Genomic DNA, 23,447 nt, shown 5'->3' with positions numbered 1-23,447 from the left:
CTCTCTGTGCAGCCTGTGTCCCAGCGGAGGTGGCGGGCTAACTGAGGTGTCCGCTCCCGGATCAGTGCGGCCGTGCTGCAGGTGGCTCCGGCTGGCCTCCCACTGCTCCCCTGGGCCACTAAACTGCCACACTCACTCACAGTGAGACGGGCTAACACTCGTGGTCACATCAGTACACACACACACACATGCGTGCACACACGCACACACACACACAGACACACACACACACACGTACATAACATACACACACACACATGCACACGCATACACACAGTCTACTCGCTGTTTGTCTCATGGGCCGTATTCCAGTTACACAGCCTTTTATTTCACACAGGTTTGTTCAGTAAAGCATAAATACAATATGGGTATCAGCCATTATATGGTGACCAGATCCATGATGTGACTTCATCTCTTATTACCCAGCATGTAAAAATGAGTATTACTCTCTCTCAGGCCAAACTGTGAGTTGATCTCGTAAAGGGAACAATCCTCAGGGCACAGGTGCAGATCAGATTGCTCACAGCTATGATAGCTAACAGCTACATTTGTTTGCCTGTTTGTTTCCTGCCTCTTATTTTTAACAGCGAGATTTACTACTCAACAGACCCATAAAAAACACCCACATACTGTATACGGCCATTGTGTGTGGCCCTGACAAGGTTCCAGCACTCACATTCTTTTCTCAGTCAATTATGCGTTGACTGGGAGAGGGGGGTTGAGTGCGGTACACTCACGCCTAGAAAAACAGTTTAGTCTTTTGTGTTTGTGGCCTGCCCAATGCTGGAGCCAAGCCATCGTGGTCAAAGGATGTTTTAAAGAACACTCATGCCCTCTGGAGGGCTTCAGAAGGTACTGCAAATTAATCTGGGGTGAGGACTCATTTGGAATTTCCCAGAGCAAGTGTTGGGTCATTGCAAGTCAGCTCTTTGACTTAATTGGGGTGAAACGTCTGGTTAGAATTATTTTCTTTAGAATCAATCAAATGGTCTTGCTTAATTATGAAAAAATACCTAGGTCATAAGTGGAAAATGAAAAAAAAAAAAGACAGTTGTCAAAGACCGAAACAGAATATTAAAAAACAGATCAAATAGTGTGTAAATCCGTATAACAGCAATAAAATCAGTTCTATTAATCAAACATGTCATAACTAATTAGATTAATTAGAGGGCTTGTATTTTGTGTTGTGCAGCTTTGCGCCACTGTGGGGCTCTGTTAGCCTTAGCATGAGATCTGACTGGAAACCGACATGAGAAAGACAGGCCCTGGCCTTTGCCATATCATGTTCCAGGTGGGTATATTATAGCTTGTGTCCTTAGAGAAGCAACTGGGCTCTCACTGATAAAGAGATATTGCTTTTGGGAGGTTGAGGAAAGTCCTTAACCCCAGTAGTCACCAGGGGCTGTCTGGCAGATTTATTTGTTTCTCCCCAACCTAGAACACACCATGGGCTACATCTTTTCACTGCACCTTACAGTTGCCAGTGCCATCCACAAATTGTCCGCTGGTCTAGCCTGGTTAAGGTATGGTCTTATATGCAGCTAAATCGTAAATAGGACTACCCACACATGTTATCTCACAAATGTGGTTATACAAGCTCATCTCTTTAAAGACGATTTATTAAAGACAAAGTATTCTCCTTTCATGCCGGTTTGTCAGTACCCATCACCTTGTGTGTAGTGTGTTTCCTCAGAGCATGATCCCAGATGATCCCGGGCCCTGACACGGCTCACCTTTTGCCACATGCAGCTGTGGAGATTCTAGCAGACAGGCGCGGGGTTATTCGATAGTAAGGCTGGCAAACGTAGCCGCATGCCAGACCTCGTCTCGTCTGGCCTAGCCCTGGACTGATGCTTCAGGCCTGGCTGGAAATCCACTGGGTGGTCTCGGCCTGTGTCTCCTCTGCACATCCCTCTCTCTCTCTCTCTTTCTCTCTCTCTCTCTTTCTCGTAGTTGACCATGCGTTCATTTGTTGGCTAGTTTCTAAATGAACTGGAATTTTGACATGCTTGCCAGTAGCTGAGAGCAATTTAAAATACTCTTTGAATGACTAAGACAGTGCCCATTCCAGTGTTTTTTCACTGAATGCACCGTCCTGGTAAATCCAGGACAGGTTAAAGAAACACGCCAACATTTTAGAAAATTAGCTTATTCGCCTTCCCCAGAATTAGATAAGATTGAACTCATCATGACAGGCTCAATACTCTAACACCAACATGAATGACTATCTCTTTAGGCCCGGAATGTAGATGTAATTGTGGATACAAATAATATTTTTGCTAAATGTCTCAGTAATCACATAAAGATGAAATCAAGGTTGTTGGTGAAAGTGGGTTGGTACTCAGGTATTCAGAAGTCAAGACAGAGTACCCACTCCGGACTTACTGGCTCTGGCTTTATCATTCAACAGAGGATGTCAGGGAGCCGTTTCTGAAAACAAGAAAGGATATCCCTGAGGAATTTCTGACCACCTACTTTGAGGGAAAACTGAAACATAATATAGGCCTACAAAATTGCAATTTTACTTTTTTGACAAGAGAAGTTTACCATAATTTCCCAACTATTACACATTGATTTTGCAAAATTTCTTCAGACTTTTTCAAACACTGTCCTGCGGCTTATACACAATGCGGCTAATACACAGGAAATTACAGTAGAGATTTCTCCTTTACAAACCTCTACTTCACAAGCTTCCCAAATCTATAATTGCTATATATAATATGTTGAATAAATCCCAGAATCAAATTTTCAAGCAACAATGTCAAATAATTGTTGATGGGTTTCGATTTCAATAACATGACTTCATGTATCCGCAGGGCTCAAAGAATCCTGAGAAGTTGCACTACTGGTGTAACTCACTCTGCCTGTCAGTGTCAGCAGGTCAAGTTACTACGTCTGCATGCAGATGTTTCCTCTCAAGTGCCTTGGAGATAGCCTGGCTCACACCAGACCGATTCTCAAGTCTCCACTGAGATTGTGAATGGGCCTGGTGAGCTTTCATTCACTTCTAATTTCCAAGGGGCATAACCAGCAGTGCAATTCAACTTAGATTGGTACAAAATCTTTTTGGATGTACAGCAAACACATATTTCTTGTAAATTAGTATTTTAAATGCAGTTGTGTACTCCATGTCGTTTAACACCGATGACATCAACACAGTCATTGCTTTTACTGAACAATGCTGCTAATGGTACACCATTTGTCATCACGTGTGATTGGTTCCTTGGTTTTTGGTGAGTTGGAAAATGCCTCCAGTGGTAAGGTCTCCAGACAGACCTGCAGAGCAAATAAAAGTTTTTTTTTCTTTTTGTTTTTAATTTCTTTCTCCATACCACAGAAGGAAAAAAAAACTTGCAACATCTAGTGGCCTGCACCACTATGGGTCAACCTGAAGATCTGGTGCGGCAGTGAAACTCATATGTCCTTCTCAGCAAATGTTTAAAACTGTGAGAACGGAAAAGTTCAGTCACCATCCATCAGATATATGTTCTCTGTCAAAAAATCAGATGTAAAATATGATTGGTGGTGAAGATGGCTCTCTGAACCAGAGAACAAACATCTCGGCTGGAAAATACACATGCTCAGTCGCTTTGCCTGTCTGTTTTGTCATCTGACACATGAGAGATATTTGGTGGCCCTTTGATCAAACCCTAATCATGACCGAATGAAGCGCCACTCCCAATACTATGGTATTCTTGTAGAGCTGTCATGTCAGGTTCTTTTGTACGCTAAGCAAAATAAATAAAGTTTTGCTAATTACATTTGCCTCCTTCAGAGTGACATTCTACACAAGATCTCAGCTTGTAACTTTGAAGCCTGAATAACGAAACACTTCATGCAGGTGACAACAGAATTATTTTGAGTGTTTCTTTTTTAACCTCAGACACAAACAACATTTTTGTGTTTTATTTTTCAGCTAATGTTCTTGCAGCATTGGATCTCCTGCTTATCTTCATTGCTGATGTTATCCTGCTGTTATTAATAGTGGTGATAATGTATGTGCTGTTATCCTGCTGTTATTAATAGTGGTGATAATGTATGTGCTGTTATCCTGTTGTTATAAATAGTGGTGATAATGTATGTGCTGTTATCCTGCTGTTATTAATAGTTGTGATAATGTATGTGCTGTTATCCTGCTGTTAGTGGTGATAATGTATGTGCTGTTATCCTGCTGTTATTAATAGTGGTAATAATGTATGGCCCATGTTCTGGTTCAAAAAAAAAAAATCATAAAAACTGCAGAGATTATAGTGGCTAGAAAAAAAATTATGTGAATGGTTAGACAAACTTACTGGAGTAGAAGTTTTGTTCAGGGCAACATATTTCAGGGTTTCAGCAGCCAGTGCCACAATGACTCAATCAAGTGTCTTTGCCGTGGAGTGAAAGTGTGAGAAAATCAAATCAGTGATTACAAAATGTTTCAAAAGCTTTCCCCTCTATTTTTTTTTTTACAAACCACACCCTGATAATAATGGTCACCTATCAGAGATAACACAGCAGATATTCACCTCAGTGCAGTGAGCCACAAGAGGATAAATGTTTGTCTGCATCCAACGTCTCCCACTGGAATGCCGTTGCTTAGGAACGGTGAGGTACATGAAGTCACCTGCTGCGTCAGACACCTGGGCATATGTGGCACTGACAAATATCATGGCGGGTCATAAAAGAAGACAGTGATAGGAAACGGTACAAATCAAGATATTGCGGTTTAAAACAGATACTGTTTACTTGTTTGGAATCAGTGCAGTTAAAGCAGTATTCGCTGTCCAACAATAACAGGATGTTCTGATTGTGTTTGGCCTTTCTAGACATGTGGTAAGCCTGGTTCAACTTGTGCCTGGAGAACCGGAATGTCACCCAGACCACAATCTTTCTATGGTCATTAACTACTATGGTACTGAATTGTTTTATGGCTGTGTTTGCTGACTGACGGTGAAATGGACAGGAAAGAAGAATTGTTGTCATTGGTGACGATAATAGTTTTAGATGTCATTTCAGGTTAAAACAATATTCTGGAAGAAAACACTTCTCTTCATTTTCACACATTTGTTGCAATGCATATGCTGTATTATATATATATTATATACCATACTATGACATCTGAAAGTTCAGATGAAGTGCTAATAGACACAATGATACACTTTGTAAGACTCACTACAGTGATCTGAAAACACGATAGGTCATGGTATTGTACATGAAAATAACGACTTGTAATGTCTACAGAGGGGTAATCATTGTTTATTTGTTTATATATATATATATATATATATATATATATATATATATATATATATATATATATATATATATATAAACAAATAAACAATGATTACCCCTCTGTAGACATTACAAGTCGTTATTTTCATGTACAAGACAGAGAATGTAGCTGAGGGTTTTCATGGTGCGCGGCATGCTTTGGTTTGTGCTGCTGATGAGGAGAGGCAGAGTGTGGAGTATGACTGAAAAGGATTAATGAAGCTTGGGAGGAATGTGCCCCCTCCGTAGTCTTTACAACACTAGGATCTTGTCAAGTTGTTTTTGCCCTGAAGCACTCTAATCCAATAACGTGTGTGTGTGTGTGTGTTTGGGGGTGGGGTGATGTTTTTTGTTAGTGTCTTCTGTCTTCAATTTGTGGGAGCCACAATTTACAGCAATCTAGTCATTTGTGTTTGTATGTCTCTGTGCGTATGACTTTGTGTACATACTGTATGTGTGTGTGTGTGTGTGTGTGTGTGTGTGTGTGTGTGTGTGTGTGTGTGTGTGTGCGTGCGTGTTTGTGTGCGTGTTTGTGAGTGTGAGTGTGCTGTCTTCTCATTTGCCAGCACGATGACCAGAACTGACAATTAACGGTCTGTTTTCTTTTTTTTTTTTTTCTGTCTCAGGGCCAATTATTGTGAGTGGGCCACAGATTCCTGTGAGTGGACAGTCCCATTTCCTTCATTTTCTTCAATAAGAATCAAGCTCGGGGCCTATCTTTCATGTGCCGTCCTTGATGGGGAGGCTGATGATTTGGCCTCACGTCAAGCGAATAGATTATACAACCCATTAGAGTCTGCTGCGTGCCGGCTGATGAGGGGAGAGCCTACCGTGAGTGGCTTAACGAGGGGGATAGCTCCGGCCCAGCCAAGCATGACCGTCACTCACTGCCGAGAAAAACATCTTTCCGATCACACCCGTCCCACCGAGCTCACTCCTGCCCCAAGGAGTCTCTCCTGACTGAGGGGAACCTTTGCTTCCCCCTCCTTTGGTTTGGTGCACCGAGTCATCTTTAGGGGTGTGAGCAGCCGGGAAGACAAAAAAAAACAAACACTGCCGTTGTTAATTCATGGATGCAGATTATTTGCGCAAATTGAGCAATGAATAATAGAGGGGATCTTTATGCAAATTGAGTTTCCTTCAAAGGCCCCCAATGTGGTCTTAAAACTAAATTGCAAAGTCTTCAGGGTGCTTTTGAAATCAAACAAAGTCCTCACACTTTATCAACAAAGATTAGTTGATTCTACTGTAAAATACACAAATGCAAATAACTGAATTAATACAAGCTTTTAATTACTAAATGGAAGAAGTCTCTGATCTTTACTGAGCCCCGGGGTATAAGCTATATTTAACCCAGCAAGTAAACCTGATGATGACACTAATAAGTTAGTCTCATTTAACTAAGATTTTTATTCAGATCAGCTTTGAATCACAAGTAAGATTAACTTTGATGTCCCTCCAATCTTTGTAATTAAACAGAAGGAATGATCTCACATATTGAAACTTAACAGTAACTACAATACCATCCAGCCATTGCTATGGTCTCATCGATACAGATCATCATAATTTCTTCAAATATTTCAACAAAATGAAGTTCCAATGCAACATCAATGAATGTGCAGAAGCTGTCCAAATGAATCTCGTTCTGGGTTGAGATTCACATGAGTCTGCAGGCTGCCCACCAGTCTCTGGGCAGTCAGATGAAAGCCAAAGTCGGCTGATTTGAGAAAAGTGGTCAATAAAAACAAGGTCTTGGTGTATTTTTCCATGACACACTCCTGCATGTCAAACCAGCATACAAATGGAGTTTAATATCAACATGTTGGCTGTGGCAGTGCTGTTTTTTGTTTGCTAACTAACAGAGATTAACACAAGTGCTTTCTCAAGGTTACCAGGACTATCACAGGTTAATGAAATGTTGGGAACATTTGAAATGATTACTGAACAAGTGTAATGACTTGATGTCACTTATCAGTACAGGTGTTGCACCTCTGGGTCACCGAGTAAAAATTGGACTGTACAACTGCAAGGATAATTGGGTAATTTTAACGAAATAACATGAACAAATCTACAACATAGTGGAATGCGAAAGAAAAAACTGGAGGACCATTTTCTTTAAAAAAAAAATGGATAGCAATGGAAACACTCACAGCTTGAACATTTTTGATTGATTCTCGAAGAGTATGCTTCTTTACCAAGGTTGACGAAAAAGGCATGGGGTGAAACATTGGAATAGCTCTTGATAGAGTCAGTGGAACAAACCAGCCAGTTGCAATTTCCCATTTGACCACCAATTTCTGGCTATACCTCTGTTTACCCTCAAATCAAATGCAATACAAAGGACAATGCTGATCATCATATCCACACAAATATTAACACTGCCAAAAGTTGTGCCAGAAGAGTTATAAAATGCAACAGTGCATTTTGATTGTGCATTGTAGTCTTTCAAACTGTATCTACTGTTGATTATGAAATGTAGATGATGTGAAACCACATAATTAACAAGAATCTAAGTGGTCATTTGAATGTGTAAACTTGTCACTGAAAGATATAAGTAGGTAAATATTAGCTATTTTGATAAGAACAGGGCAGGAAAGATGGAAAGTATAGAAGAAGGCATGACACGACTCTCCCTTCCTCAATGTGACCCTCCTGGGGAGACGTGTTGTCTGAGTGCCTATGTCAGGTGGTGTGAGGCAGTGTGCTGAATAAATGAGTAACTCATTAATTGGTTTAAAGTTTACACATTAGATCCACCTCACTTATTTAAGTACCTCTAAAATCAACAGAACTCACACTTCTGTGCTTGTACTCTCAAGAGACTTAGATAGTAAGGAAAGGAATTCATGAATCTACATGAGATAGGAATCTACATGAGATAACGCATGTATGTAAACACTGCAATGGATCCTTACTGTAGCTTAGCTATATACTTAGCTATTTGAGCAAGTTTACATTTCCATCAGTAACAATACATCAAATTATTCATCTTTTAACTAAATAACTGGTCTAAGTTTCAAGTTTCAATGTATTGTTTTTGTTTGTACCAGATGGGCAATTTGTGCTGCAGCAGGCATGGAACATACACGAAACATACAACAGCACCGACCAGACACACAATACTGACATAGAGTAGACCAGAGAACAGGGTAGCTAAACCAGTACCAGCTGTACCAGTGTTAAGAATAAATAGTTGGTTAGTGAATTTAAAATCAATGAAATAAAAAAAATATTGATAGAGCTATGGAGATGGACATACAGTATCAAGCTACCTCCTTATGCTGTCAGCTACCTCCTGCTGTTCATGGCTTAATGGCATAATAAATAAACAAATGTGTTGTAGACATGCATACATGTACTCCTTCACTGTTGGATACTCCCTGTAAACTATTTAATGTACTCACTGCAACTGTAATAGTATAGAAGTGAATAGAATAGTATAGAAGTGAATTTGTCAAGAATATGGATTCCAAGGACAAATTCAAGGCAAATACTCAGCAGGAAGTAGGATGTTATCTTAATAAATGGACTCAATGTTTGAAGTTTACTAATAGTTAACTCAAATATATATTCATCTGAGATTGCTCTACCGACACTCACTGTATTGACAGAGGTCAATTGACTCTTACAACTAACTTCCATACAGACATTTTCAACAATAAATTACTGTCTCACATTGTACACAATATTTATATTTTTGACGTGTCTTCATTCGTTACACGGACATTTAGTAGGCTTATATATGTGTGCTACTGTCTAAAAAAATCTGTCACCAATTTGTGCAACATGGAGAAATTACATATGAAGTAGGATCTTATTCAAAATATGTCGCTTGGTCATCTAAGTTGTTTGTTGGTCATCCATCCACATTACATTAGTCATTGAAGTAGTAACTGACATGCAAACGCGCTGCATACATTCCAAGTTCACATGTTGGTGTTTTGAAGGGGCGTAGCACGTGTGGTTACGCAAAGCAGTCTCCGCCTCCCTTACCCCGGCTCCTTGCTTAATTCTCGAGGGTGATGCCCGGTTGCTAGCGCAATAAATTTCCAGGAGGGGAACTCGTCACATAATGTGTGGATCGCTGTCTTCGTCTAGCGCGCCCCAGGCTCTGCCCTCAGCTTCTGTACATCAACGGTATCTGTCACAGAGTTGTCCGTAAGTGAAAACTTTGGTTGTATTGCTGTGCTACTAACTATGTTATTGTGATGGCCTGGGATGTAAATTAGCAGGCTAATTGGCGGATGGGTGTTCTATTTACTAATTACAATAAGAGTATATGTTGCTAGCTCAGGCACAGAAGAGTTGTATTCTGAATTAAGATGTTAGGTTATCATGCATTTTCGCATGCAGTAATTGCTTTGCTCCATCTTTTTGACTTTAGACTTAATATCTTTGTCAATATTTTTGAATCAAACATAAGCTGTTCTGTAAGAGACCTGCCATGACAACTAACTAGATGTGGATATCTGCATGTCACTGAGAGTTTTAATGGCTTTGATGTAGCCTTTAATTTAGCACCAGTTTCTGTCTAATCTGAATGTAATACAAAGTATCATTAAAATTACTAAAGGAATTCCATATTATTATTATTATTATTATTATTATTATTATTACACTTTGAAATTCAGATAAATCTAAAGGTTATTGCTTTAATCATGCTCCTTGCATTGATGCCTGACTTTGCATGTACCTTCTCCATGCAGTGCGTGCCCACCTTCCTGCACAGTTGACAGAATCATGGTGGCCTTCAAAGGGATCTGGACCAAAGACTTCTGGCGAGCAGTGTCCGCAGAGTTCTTGGCCACCCTGATTTTTGTGCTCCTTAGCGTCGGCTCGACCATCAACTGGGCTGCGGGGAAAGAGAACCAGCCTCCGGCCGACTTGGTGCTGATCTCGCTCTGCTTCGGCCTCAGCATCGCCACCATGGTCCAGTGCTTCGGCCACATCAGCGGGGGGCACATCAACCCGGCCGTCACGGCGGCCATGGTGGCCACCAGGAAGCTGAGCCTGGCCAAGGCCGTGTTCTACGTGGCGGCACAGTGCTTGGGAGCTACGGCAGGGGCAGGAATCCTCTACCTGGTCACTCCCAGCACTGTGAGAGGCAGCCTGGGAGTGACCTCGGTGAGCAATGGGAGTTCTTCACACTTGGTTCTTGGTTCTGGACCTAATGCACTGTTTCTAAATAGAGTAATGGGGAATAAATAAACCATACTCTTGCTCTGTTACCACAATTACAGCCATATAAACTGAAATGCTATTTGCATCCACTGTTGGCATAAAGGAGAGCAGTTATACTTCACTTGTATTCTTCAGCCTGTGATGACAGGAATTTTTATTTTATTATTTTGTGCAGGTAAATCCCAACCTATCAGCGGGGCATGCTCTTGTTGTGGAACTCTTCATCACGTTTGAGCTGGTCTTCACTGTCTTTGCTACATGCGACTCAAAACGGAACGACTTGAAAGGTTCAGCTGGCCTAGCCATAGGACTTGCCGTATGCATTGGCCATCTTTTTGCAGTAAGTCATTCATTTAAAGTCCTTGTAGACAGTATGCCTGTTCAGTCCACAATAAGGAGCTTGGTTCAAGATAAGAATGATGTGTGTACACAGTGTATATAACTGTATGCCAGTCAAGAAACTGTGAAAAAAGTTATAATGTACAATTAATTTTGTCACTGCATTTCGTCCAGTACACGTAGAGATGCATCATTGCATTGTCTCACCTAAATGAGTACTAACTTCAGTGGGCTAGATGTTTCCCTGGAGAATGTCATTAATATTTCTCTCACATTTGCAGATTCCCTACACTGGTGCCAGCATGAACCCTGCACGCTCCTTTGGGCCTGTATTAGTAACTTGGAACTGGGAAAATCACTGGGTAAGAAAGAAACTTAGTAGTAGTACAGGTATTTGGAGGAGTTATCCACCCTGAGTGATCCATCTCTGCCGATGCTTTGGCTACATAGCTGAGGGATTGAAATAACTCCAACCCAGCACGTTTTGTTGTTGTCAGTGTTTTGAAAGAACTAGTATGGTGCATAATTATGTCATCAATCCAACATAGTATCAGTGAACCCTGTAACTCTATAAGGTCACTGCCATGCAATCCTACTGAAAGTAGCACTTGGCCCAATAGTCCTCAAGGACATCTTTACTGCTCAACAAGGGCAAGGGCAGATTAATGACCGGTGTAGTAAACATTGGTGAATCATAACAGACTAATTCTGCAACTGCTCATGATTACATGAACCCAAGGAGCTAAAACAGTTGGTATCATCAAACCATTAGTGTCATCTTAAAAATAGCCGCTTGCACCGGTTAGGCGTAGGAGCTGCCATGACTGACCAAACCCTGTGTGCCTTGATTCGGGCACTGTTCCAGAGAGGATTGACATGGAGAAGAAGAGTGTGCCCAATACAGTGTGTGACTGACTAGGCCAGTGGCATAATTAGAGACGGGGTTGGAGGGGCTAAAATAGGTGTCGTATTCTTCCATCAGTATCCCATCCAGGACAGAAGTCTGAGCCGCCCACATTAACAGGTTTCCCTCACAGAGTACATCTTGGGACGGGGAGCATGGCTAAGATCTTGTTTTAATATGTCACTATTCAACTACTCAAGTTGTAACCAATAATGGTGAATGTTTAAAATTGAATCAAGTCAGTTATCACACACATGTTTTTATTATAGCACCTTATTTTGACCTTAATATGTTAGTGTGAGAGTTACCTTTTCGGCTATTGGAATCCCGAGGGAAGTGTTCAGTCTGTGACGTGGCTACTAGCAGTTATCAAGAAAATCACATGTTGTTTTTGAGTTGCCATGGGTTGTATTTGTGAGCGTACTTACTGCAGAAATGACAACCCTGCGACATTATTCCTTGTGTTTAGGTGTACTGGGTGGGTCCACTCCTTGGTGGGATTCTGGCTGCGGCTCTATACGAGTATCTGTTCTGCCCAGACCCTGCGATGAAGAAACGTCTCAGTGAAATGTTTATCAAAGACCCCTCTGGGAAATACAAGGAAGTGGAGTGTCCTCGTGGCCAGTATAACGGAGAGCCTGACGACCTGGTCATCAAACCCGGCTCGTTCCTCAGCACCGTGGACAAGAAGGAGAAGGAGGCAAGGTTGCGAGAGTCCCCCGGGGAGGTGCTGTCCTCCGTATGACTACCACGTGCACTGGAGATGGAGACCAACCTGTAGGGCAGCAGGGCTGCCAGTTACCTGTGGCCAGGCCCTAGTTACCATCTACACATGAAAAAACAAACAAACAAACAAACTTTTGTGATCTCAGGGAGCCTGTTTCTCTCTTGGTTCTCACCCTGTGTTTTAATGCAGAAGACACCTTTTGTTACCCCTGCAGAATTTAAGAATTCTGCCCGCTCTATTGATTTATTACTTGGCATATTTGTGCTGCAAATTGGACACTTTCGTTTTCTAAATTAACTCTTTCTGCATGATACAACAATGAACCATAAATTGACAGTGACAAACCATGAAAGGATTCTCATGCCAAAAAAGGAAATTTTACAACAAAACATGTAAAACCATCACATTCCATTAAGCCGCATATGTCATCAAACTTGGTGGAAAGTTTCGACCTATTGCCTTGTTAATCTTGGATTAGTGTCTGGTTTCATACATCACATGTCATGACATCATGTTCATTAAGCAAATTACAAACCCCATGGTATGATGGACAGTGATAAGGTATGCGGCCGGTCAGAAGTAGGTTGGAAGTTTCTTGACCATCTGAGCCAGTGTGTTTACACATTGACTTGCTCCATTTGCAGTGCACAAATTTGGGTCTGTCTTGTTATCAAACTGTATCATTATCTTCCTCAGCAACTCCCATTGCCTTACATTGTAGAATACATGGTGGTGGTGGTGGTGGTTATTATAGGTCTTAAGATGAATATGTATAGAAAAGATAGATAGTGTGAATGAAGTTAAACCCTCTATACTGTATTTTCAGTGTGTGATGCAAAGTATGTTGCTATAAATGTATGTGTATTTTTTTATTATTATTTATGTGATGACATAAGCTGTGACAAACTCAACCTCATTGATCTTTGAACTTAACAAATTGCTTATTTTTTCAATGCATGGATTTCAGCACTCAGTCAATAAATATACTCTAGTGATAAGGTTGTTTCAAACAGCGTACACACAATCACATTCACACTCTCTGTTTCTCTCATCCGTTGTGAGATGATAAAGCAAGCATTCATGAATAAGCACAAATTAAACTAAATCTATATTCAAGCATACCATAGACAGGGACATAACAGACAATGCACAAATACATCACACTATGTCTCCATGTAGATGACCACACCAATGTCCTTTTATTAATAAAGGTACAGACATAGCAACAGTATCCATGAACCCAGCAACACATGACACCACAGTCAGCTAACTAATCATTCCTTATGGGCTGGCCTGATGCGGTGGCATTTAAAAGTCCTGTAATCAGCTTCTCCCAGAGTTGTCTCAAAGCAAGCAGCCCCCGGAGCCAAGAATGTGGAGCGGCATGGCATTCATCTTCCAGAAACAGCACTGGCATCAGCTGTACTGCCCAGGCCAAAAACACACCCTGTTCCACATTTGGAAAAGGTGAGACATCATACACACACACACACACACACACACCTCTTGTAGGTAATAGCAGTCATGAGTATTATTCAAGCTTTTTCTGAATTCAGGAATATTTATACATGCAGTGGAATATACAGTGCTTTAGCTATTTTATGTCCAGAGACATTTCCAACACATTGTCCAACTCCATGCAGGCTGACCCTCATAAAGAGGTAAGAAACACTGTGGTGCCCTCTTCTGACAGTGAAACTGAACTAACACATGCAGTCTCATATGCTATAGGGTGCATTTTCACCAAAGTATGAATGAGAACATCAGTACAACTGAGGATATCACTCTGTTACTATGGCACATCACATCTAAACAGGTTAGGCTCTTTTTCAGCCACCTGTTGTCCATCAATCCTGAGATGAAGGTGTGAATTTTCACTGAGTCCATGACCTGGCAGCGGACTACACAGGGCTCCCCAATGCAACCTGAGTCATCATGAATATCATCATTACAAGAGGTGACCAGAAGAGGGCAGCAACACACTTGGGTATTGGATATTGTCAGATCAAAGGGGAGGCTCAGATTACATTCAACTGACAATAGTTGAAATAGTCACCCTCAGTGTGGTTACATGCAGACCAATGTCATAAAATCGCCAGATTATTATCTAAATAAGGAACTTTCCACTTTGCATGCCAAGTCAACTAGGTATGATGAATCTTTAGTGAGGAATGATAAACTTCAACTGTATTAGTTACATGACAGATCTAATCAGATGGAAATCAAACACTCCAGGTTATTTTTTTCTGATTTCATAAAATGGCTTTTTAATTCCATTACACAATTGACATGCCATTTTTTAATTTGAGTATAATCAGACTGAAACCAGATTGTTTATTTTCATGTGACCACGTTGAGCGATAAAGAGGTAGAGACAAACTGGGTGGAGTTTTCTACTCACAGAAAAATGTAACATCATTAGACACCAGAAACAGAGACATACAGTCAGGATTATGAGACATATACCTTCTGGTGTGTGAGTGTTTGGTCAATTATGGAAGAATACTGCACAATAGATATATCTGCCATTTGGAAAATAGAACATAGATGGCTCATACCATAGAATGCCATATCTCATGAAGATACAGCAGTATAAATACAAATGCAGTAAATGCAATGTCTATTCAAAAACATTAAAAACAATTATATTCTAATCTAACCCGTTATAGCATCATAAATATTGATACATTTGTTGTCATAATATTTATACATTAATTGGACAAGCATCATATTGTCTTCCTATCTTGGGATCTCCGTAGATGTAAACATGGACATATTTATTATACATGAATACATGAATATGCATTATGTACTGTATGCGTGGCTCAGTCTTGTTAATGTACAATATGGTGTTATGTTTTCAGCAGGTCTATTCAGTGGTGTGACAGATAATACTCCAAATACCATACCATCTTTGCAATTCTGATTATGTCTGTTCTGTAGTTTCTGTCATCAGGTGCAGATTAAACAATAAGGAGCCCAGCAATAGAGAGAAGCCCAAAAGTCTTTTATTCAGTCTTACAGATCACACTGAGTTTTTATAGAAAAATCCGGTTTTGTAATGACATCATGTTATCCTCTGTTATAGTAACATCTGAAGGCAAACTTGGAGAAAAGGTTGAAGCCTGAATTCTTTTTGAGACCTAGTCATACAGTGTCTTAGAAATTACTGATTCGTCAGATCTGATTCATACCAAAATCTTTTATTGTCCCTATAACATCATTGCTTAGATAATTGGACAAAGACAACTCTAGTCACTGTGAATATGTAAGTAGCCCTGTCTATGAATCTCTGCAAGAACAAGAAACCACAAGGTACTGCCTTAACCCTAACCCACACTGTTAGAACCGATCAGCAATTCAAAAATGTCTAGACAAGCCTGTGGGAGTGTCCTTCAATGAGGCATTGAGATGAACTAAGCCCACATTTGAAATTCTATTCCTTATCAGTGGGGTGGTAAATGTGAGTATAGCAATACCACAGCCTAACCAGTACTTACTCCAAACAAACAAATGAACAACAATTGAACTGATCAGACAGCACATCACCGCTGGAAGGGGAACTGCTCTCTGGAGAAGCAGCATCATTCTGTTTTAGAATGAGAGGGACTAGAGCGACTGCGATGCTGATGAAGTTTTATTTGCACTGTGGAATACTTCTTCTCATCATTGTTTGGAATACTCTGTATCACACTGGGGGTGCAGAACTATAATATCAACCATTGATATGGTTCACTAAGGAAATCAACTCAAAGCACAATACCACAATGCATTTCTAGAAATGTCTTTACTCATGCAATTTTGAAGGGGCCACCTGCATGTGCTAGTTTCAGTTTGATTGTACTCTCCCATGAAGTCTCCATTTCAGATATACACAGGAGAGGTGTTGAATTCCTTGTGCTAGGTAACACTAGGGATCTCCAACAGCGGCCAATCAACACATCTTATTTACCATCAAAAACAAAATCACTAACAAAGCAACCTTTGAGGGTATAAAACAAGCAGGCAGCTTAATTCCTTCATCAGTGTTTCATTGACTTAGGCCCACAACACCTCCAGAAGGCTCAACAGTGGTGCCTGGCATCCTGGGCCCACACCGCTCCATATTCACAGTGGGTTCTCTACCAACAAATTCTTTGGTCATTCCTCCATCCATTGCTGTGGCCGTTTATGATCTAGTCAGCAACATAACCAAACAAACTACTAGCCCTTGATGCAGGCACCCACAAATATCAACAAATTCTTCAGTCCTCTTTGTAGCTGTGGACGTTTATGATCTGATCAGCAACATATCCAATATGGAATGCCTTTGGTAAATCAGTTGATTTCAGTGTGATGCTGGCAGATTTCTTTCTTGCCAATTGTTGACATCAAAAAGCCAAGACTAACTTATAATACATCCTGTTCAAAAAGTTGCATCATTGTTCTGGGCATCATCATCACACTTGGCAAATATGTGAGGAGGATAGATATTGGGGGATAATCCATGTCATACCTCTTTGTTGATGCTGAAATTATCACAAAGTTTCAGTAGTGATGGACCACAAATGGTCTCGCTGTGATTGCAATCATCGATAACAGGACGAAAGCTTACCTTGCTCACATTAAAGGACACTCCTCTGTAGGCCTTGGTCCATACCATCAGAGAGGCATGTAAACTCACGTCAACTTCAACCCTATGTGTGGTCTATGGAGAATCCCGAGAATCTTCTGACAAGATCATGTCTCCAATAAAGATGTCTCCTCTTGAAAGCAAATACATGTGGCTTGGTTGGTCTACAGTTTCAGTGTCGTCTGCAACAGCTCAGCCACACAGGCTGGAAAGGGAAGGTCATATCTCCAGACCCGTGCTTTATGGACATCTAGAACAGCAGTGGAACCGTCTGTCAGACGGGTCACCTCTCATTTCAAACGTTTGTAAATGAGACATGAACAGTGTTGACACTCTGAAATACAGGACCTGTCCAGCTAAGGAAAGTAGTAAATATAAGCAGACGTAAATGGAAGCAGACTGTTGATAGAGCTTTTCCGAGCAAGTCAAACAGGGACAGAAAGGGCAGAGAGGAGGTACCCCAGGGCAGATATTATGCCATGAGAAGCTCATGTCATTATTCGCCTCACCTTGATAACCCTCTTCACAACTTTGTTTTAATGTTTGAACATTTGAATGGAAACACTCATTTAAAATCACCCCCGTGTGTGTTTGTCACTGACAAGATGGACATGAATGGTGAAAATGTTGATTTTCCTATGATGCATCAAGGTGAATGCCACACAGCACAGAGTACATCAACTTTTAACAAGATCTGACAATAACACCACCAAATTATATTGAATATTTTGATTGTTTGGTACTACTTTATATAAAAAAAACATATTAACCACCAGAGACAATGATTCTGATGATTTCCCATGCAATCATAATTAGAGGGGTGTATGCAAAGAGAGGTCACTATAGGCAACTCTGGGAGAAACCGCTGATCTTTAAAAGAAAAAACCTCACCAAGCATGTGTTGTTTCAAAAGTGATGTGTTCTTCTGAGATTAGCGAACAGCAGTTACTCCTTAAGTTACCTGGATAAGCCAATAACCTCACTTTGTAGTATGACCCTCAACCACAGTTACACATGATGTGGTAGCCAAAGGATGCAGTAAATCTGTTGACATGTGAAAAGCATAATTAGTTGCTTTATTTAATGTCAAAATACTGTTAACTGTGCTATATCCAATGAAAGACAGAACATATTTTCCTAATAAAAGAATGTTTTTGCATTGTGCATGTTTGTATTTTATCTACATGCCCAATAATGGCATCAAAAGAATATTCCAGAAAAGTTGATAACATTAAAGGAATAGCTTTGTAGATGCTCCCACAAACTTAAAGCTGTGTTGATTGTTGTTTGTTTTGATTTATTGTCTGAGTTTAGTTTCCGAGCAGATGTATTGATGCATTAAAGTCTTTGGTCATCTACAGCACCTACTCACTGTTTAGATTGAGAACACCTTGAATTCTCCTTTAAACAAATGAGTTACAATTACACAAAACCATAGATTAAGAGCTGTTCTTGGGATTTTATTTATTTATTTTGGAACTACTGTATACGGAGTAGGATTTTCTTAACTATGACATACTGCATATTTTATGAATGTCTCAGATCCTACTATTTAACATATACTACTTTTTTTTCTTTTTCTACCATGGAATGCAATATTCATTAGTTCTCACATTTTATACATGGCATTTGCAGGTTCCCTAAACCACTCAAACTTGGGTTGAAAAGCATCTTCCGGCAGTATGAGTGTTGAAGGGCAAAAGATAAAACACACACCTTTAAGATCATTAGCAATTAATATTTAGGGATTCAAGAAAATAACACAGTTAAACACTTGGTTAATAATTCATACTATAAACAAGAAAGTCTCCTACTTCCTTAATAATTTAGACGTAAGCTAATGTTGATTTATTCAGGAAGGTCTCTGCCACCAGCGGTGCCTGGAGTGCCCAAATTTGAATTAAAGTAGGACAGTAGCAGGCAAGTCTGTAATAACATTTGTATAATTTTATTATTGCTCTGGGCTCAGTTCATTTCCTCCTCCAGTAGCTGCGTGAAATTGTTTGATTCTGCAAACCGCCCGAGTCTGCAGCTCTGGGGTTAGCGGGTGGTAGAGGAACAGGAAGGAATGCGACATTCTCCATCTTCTTTCTTTCTCTCTCTCTCTCTTGCTCTCTCTCAGGCACATACACACAAACACAAACAACCACACACACACACCTCAGTCAGAGGCACAGAACGACAAATAAAGCTTTATTATTCTGGGGCCTCATAATGCTGTTAGAGTTGCTCACTTAATAACTCACCGTCAGGAATGACAGTTGTATGTCTGGAGAATGACATTGAAACCGTGCTCTCATCCCACCACCAATGATAAATATTGTAATGTCCCAGAATGTTCCATTGGCAGGATGGCATTTCATCACTATCACATCGCAAGGTTTGCGAGAGGGTAGACTTATTGCTCTCAAGGAAATGGTCTTGATCGGACCATTTTCATTTCCTCACAAAGGACTGGTGCTGTGAATCATTTTGCAGAATAGTTTTAATAATCGTGATAGTACTGGTGGTGCTATGGTCGCCATGGTTTCATAAGGAACCTTTCAAACACATAATCAAATGACAGTAGTCCTCAGTCAATCTAATCGGTATTGTTACACTGTTTCAATATTATTTACAAAACGTTGTCATGTCATGTACTTGTACAGATACTGATTGAAGTTTGAGTGCTTGCATTTTCTCCTCTCCATCTTTGTTTCATTTCACAAACCAGAGAGCACCATTCCTTTGTTTCCTTGCTTTTTGTCATTGAGATGCTCCTTCTCATTTTCCTTTAAAGGAGATTCATTTGTAAGTGCTAGTGTGCTTCCCAACAACCTGATCAACAGTGCATAAATAAGTTTGGGCATTATTATCCAACGCATGGCGCACCTGAGTCTGGGGATCGCAGACAGGATGGGGGCGGAGAGGCCCTGATTGGCCTCCTCAGGGGCCTACCAGCACACTCCCTCACTTCCCCACTCCTTCCTCCTCCGGCCCCCACCGCCTCTCCTCCTCCCCTCACACACACACACACACACACACACACACACACACACACACACACACACACACACACACACACACACACACACACACACACACACACACACACACACACACACACACACACAGGACTGAAGGATGCTTAGACTGAAGCAATGCGTATTAGGTCCAACTCCCATTTTGATGCGGTCCATTTGTATCTCTTAACTGTTGCTCTGCCGTTGTAAAGCTTGGTGGCACAGTGCGCAGTCCACTGCAGGAAGGCTAATGAGATAGTGCGTATTTACATCTGTGGCCACGGGACTTATCCAGAGAGGAGCTTTTTTTCCCATTTGGGGCTGGCCTGCGCGTGTTATTAGGGAAACCTTTATTATTGTTGCCCTCTAGAGGGGAGCATATAATAGGATTACATTTTATTGGAGCCTCCCAGCATTACCCTACACCCCCAACACACACACACACACACACACACACACACACACAGACGCACACACACACAATCCTCCATTTTACTCCCTTTCTCAGTTTTGATTGCAATGTCACCTCCTCTTCCACAACAAGGGAATGTGTCGGCATGAAGCTACCTCCACCTGGTCCACTTTTTTATGGATAATAATTGTAGTTTACTCTGGTTGTGACCAATGGTTCTCATGTTAAACTTGGGCCCATTTTAAGCACTATTAATTCGAATGATTAATAAGAATTCATCAGTTTTGTCTCTTTTGTCATGTCTTTTGTCTGTTCATGTCTCAGAAGTTATGATAAATAATCACGAAACCTAGCCAAGTCCTAATAAAACAACTGAATGAATAAAAACATTTTACTGTGACACTCTTTCAAATACACTCTGTCGTTCAGTCTGCTGATGGAGCCACTGCATATCTCTATCTGGACTTCATTGCTCTTCTCTGATGAGCGACCGCACCTTCTACAACCACCGAATCATTCACCTTCAGCATCATCATGGCTTTGCTGCCCTTGTGTCTTTATAACTCAAAACGGTAAAGTTGACTATAGAGGGAGAGATGCCTACAGATTATGCTTTATGCTACATTCAAGTCCATACTGCATGATGTCATCCGAGCCTGCAGCCAAGCCATTTCAGTTTTGGGCATTCCACATCTGCAAGTCATTTGAGTAATTTGTTCACCAAAACTCTACTCTGTCAGAGTCCTCTTGTTGTTATTGCCACAGCAGCCAAGTCTGATTTCAAGGAAAACACGCCCTTCAGTTCACAATCTGAAAACAATCAGATTTCTTCTTCTTCTACACATTCTATTGTCCTAAAACCTCTACCTTAAACTTAAAAAAAAAAAAAACAGTGATGGGCGCATTGTTTTAACCTGTGTAGAAGACAAATGATGCAGGGAAAACAGAAGCCCTGGGTTATGCTTACACTGTGCTACAATGACTTTGCCTGATGGGAGAGATACTGTATAGTGCAGGGCAGAGGGAAACAGAGCAGAAAAGGTCTGGGTGTTTGGGCTTTGGCTGCTTAACCCTTGGGGGCAAATAACTCCATCCAAACTCTTTAATCCTCTGTTTGTTTTCCTCTGGGATGGTGGTCAAAAAGCACAATGTTAGCCTCCCCACCCACTCTCTACCCCTCAACCCTCCAACAACCCCTCAGCCTCACCGATTTCCTGGACTGCACTTTGGTTTCTTCAGCAGCAATCGCTGATATGGCCAAAGAGTCACAGTGCAATGTGTGGGAAAACTACATATTAATTATTTCGTTTCCATTCAGTCAACACACAGCAAGCAGATTAGGAGACACTACTTCTATTTGTCATCTCCTTTGAAGTCGAATCTCCTCCTCCAGTTCTAGAGCTCTTTTTAAAACGTTTAGCTTCTATGGCATCTCACAATGGAATATGACATTAATTACCGGGAGCAAAAGATAAAGGCTTTGCCACTCATCATAATAAAACTACAATAAAAAATATTGTAATATATGTGCCAATACATACTCACATATTTTAATTTTCTTCACTAATTCTACTCATAAGCATATCACATGTGATCAAAGGGAAGCATAAAGGATTACTACTTAGATGGTGTTTCCCATCTCATAAGTAATAATACTGTGTTCTGTCCTATTCTTCAACTGCGTGTTTGTAAGATAGGTGCCGATGAATCATGATTTCCCTGAACATTTCAGAAATGTGACTTTGAATCACTATAGGCCAGTGGTTCTCAAACTGTGTTACGGTTCCACTGGTGGTAAGCGGACTCCTTAGTGGTACTCCAGGAGTCTCCAAAAAATGTTTTAGAAAGATGACATAATCACTTCAAATGATATCAAAAGAACAATCACTGAAGTTAAATTTCAACTATTTTTTGTCTTTCATGAAAAAAGTAGGCCTATATTCATTTTTATGATCAGACAATAGGCCTACTAGGCTAGTTTAAAAGTATGGAGCATTAGCAAATGGGTGACAAGGAAGGAAACACGATGGGATCAAAAACATTCATGCAATCATGGCTCCAAACTGGATGTATTAGAAAGAGAAGTGTGGTGAATATGTTGAGCAGAAACTGAAGGTGGTGACAATGAGCCCAGCAAAAGTGACTAGTGAAGCTTCCATGGCACCTGCCAGCAACAAAGTAAGTACAATGTACAATGTAATGTTAAACTGGCCTACACTATTGTATTTTAATGCAAGTAATAATGGTGGTACTTGGAGAGCCAATTGTTTTCTGAGGTGGTACTCATTGTGAAAAGTTTGAGAATCACTGACTTAGGCAATACATTTTTATAAGGGTAAACAGCAAATTCTGTCAAACTATTCTTTCCAACATGCTTTCATTTAACTACATTTTAAAGGCCTTTTGGCAACTTCTTATTGGCCAGTTGCAATATACGACAGACAGGGGGCGAAAGAGGAAATTATGGCGAGTGGTAGGCTAAGTTAAATGCTCAGTAAGTGACCGGTATGTTTCAAAACTGGAAAAAAAATCAGAAATGAATCAACCTTGCATAACAATGCGTTCCCTTAACCTGAAATTGAACATACAGTATTATACTGTAATAAAGTATAATCCTGCCTCAGTAAGCATATAAACAGTCTATTTCAATATATCACACTCAAATAGTAAAATAACACATCATGTACATCTGAACCAAATGAAACCGGTTTATTTAACATGCATAGCATTTCCTTACTGCAAAATGCACGGGTTGTATTGCGCTGTGCCCTTTGCTATCAGTATCCCACAGTTTGAAACTAAAAGCTTGGGAGGGAAGCGCCTCAATTTTCTTGAAATTATGCATGGTTGAACATTTGAAATGAGCTCTCGTATCTGCCCCGGGCGCTGATTCAGACTTGATTGGGGCAAACCAGGCTGCAAGTGCTTATTTATATAACAACGTCATTCTGGAGGTTGGCCATAGGGAGGAGAGGGAAAGTGCGAAAGAAAAATGTCATTTTTTCCCTTAAAGC

General features: G+C 40.5%; 1 protein-coding gene across 1 annotated transcript; it reads left to right on the top strand.

The window, feature by feature from the left end:
- The first annotated feature begins 9,338 nt into the window (after window positions 1–9,338).
- LOC143135005 (aquaporin-4-like) lies at window positions 9,339–13,091 on the top strand. The gene is made up of 5 exons (XM_076295732.1): window positions 9,339–9,414; window positions 9,963–10,380; window positions 10,613–10,777; window positions 11,058–11,138; window positions 12,150–13,091. Exons 2-5 carry the CDS (start codon window positions 9,997–9,999, stop codon window positions 12,423–12,425), a joined length of 906 nt encoding a protein of 301 aa, XP_076151847.1. The 5' UTR covers window positions 9,339–9,414; window positions 9,963–9,996; the 3' UTR covers window positions 12,426–13,091.
- The last annotated feature ends 10,356 nt before the right edge of the window (window positions 13,092–23,447 follow it).

This window comes from Alosa pseudoharengus, unplaced genomic scaffold (assembly GCF_046254945.1).
Source record: "Alosa pseudoharengus isolate Yale_2024_CS ecotype anadromous, Long Island Sound unplaced genomic scaffold, YU_APseudo_1.1 YU_APseudo_1.1_scf_2, whole genome shotgun sequence".
In the NCBI taxonomy this organism is placed as follows: Eukaryota; Metazoa; Chordata; class Actinopteri; order Clupeiformes; family Clupeidae; genus Alosa; species Alosa pseudoharengus.
This window is presented reverse-complemented; position numbering and strand designations above follow the sequence as displayed.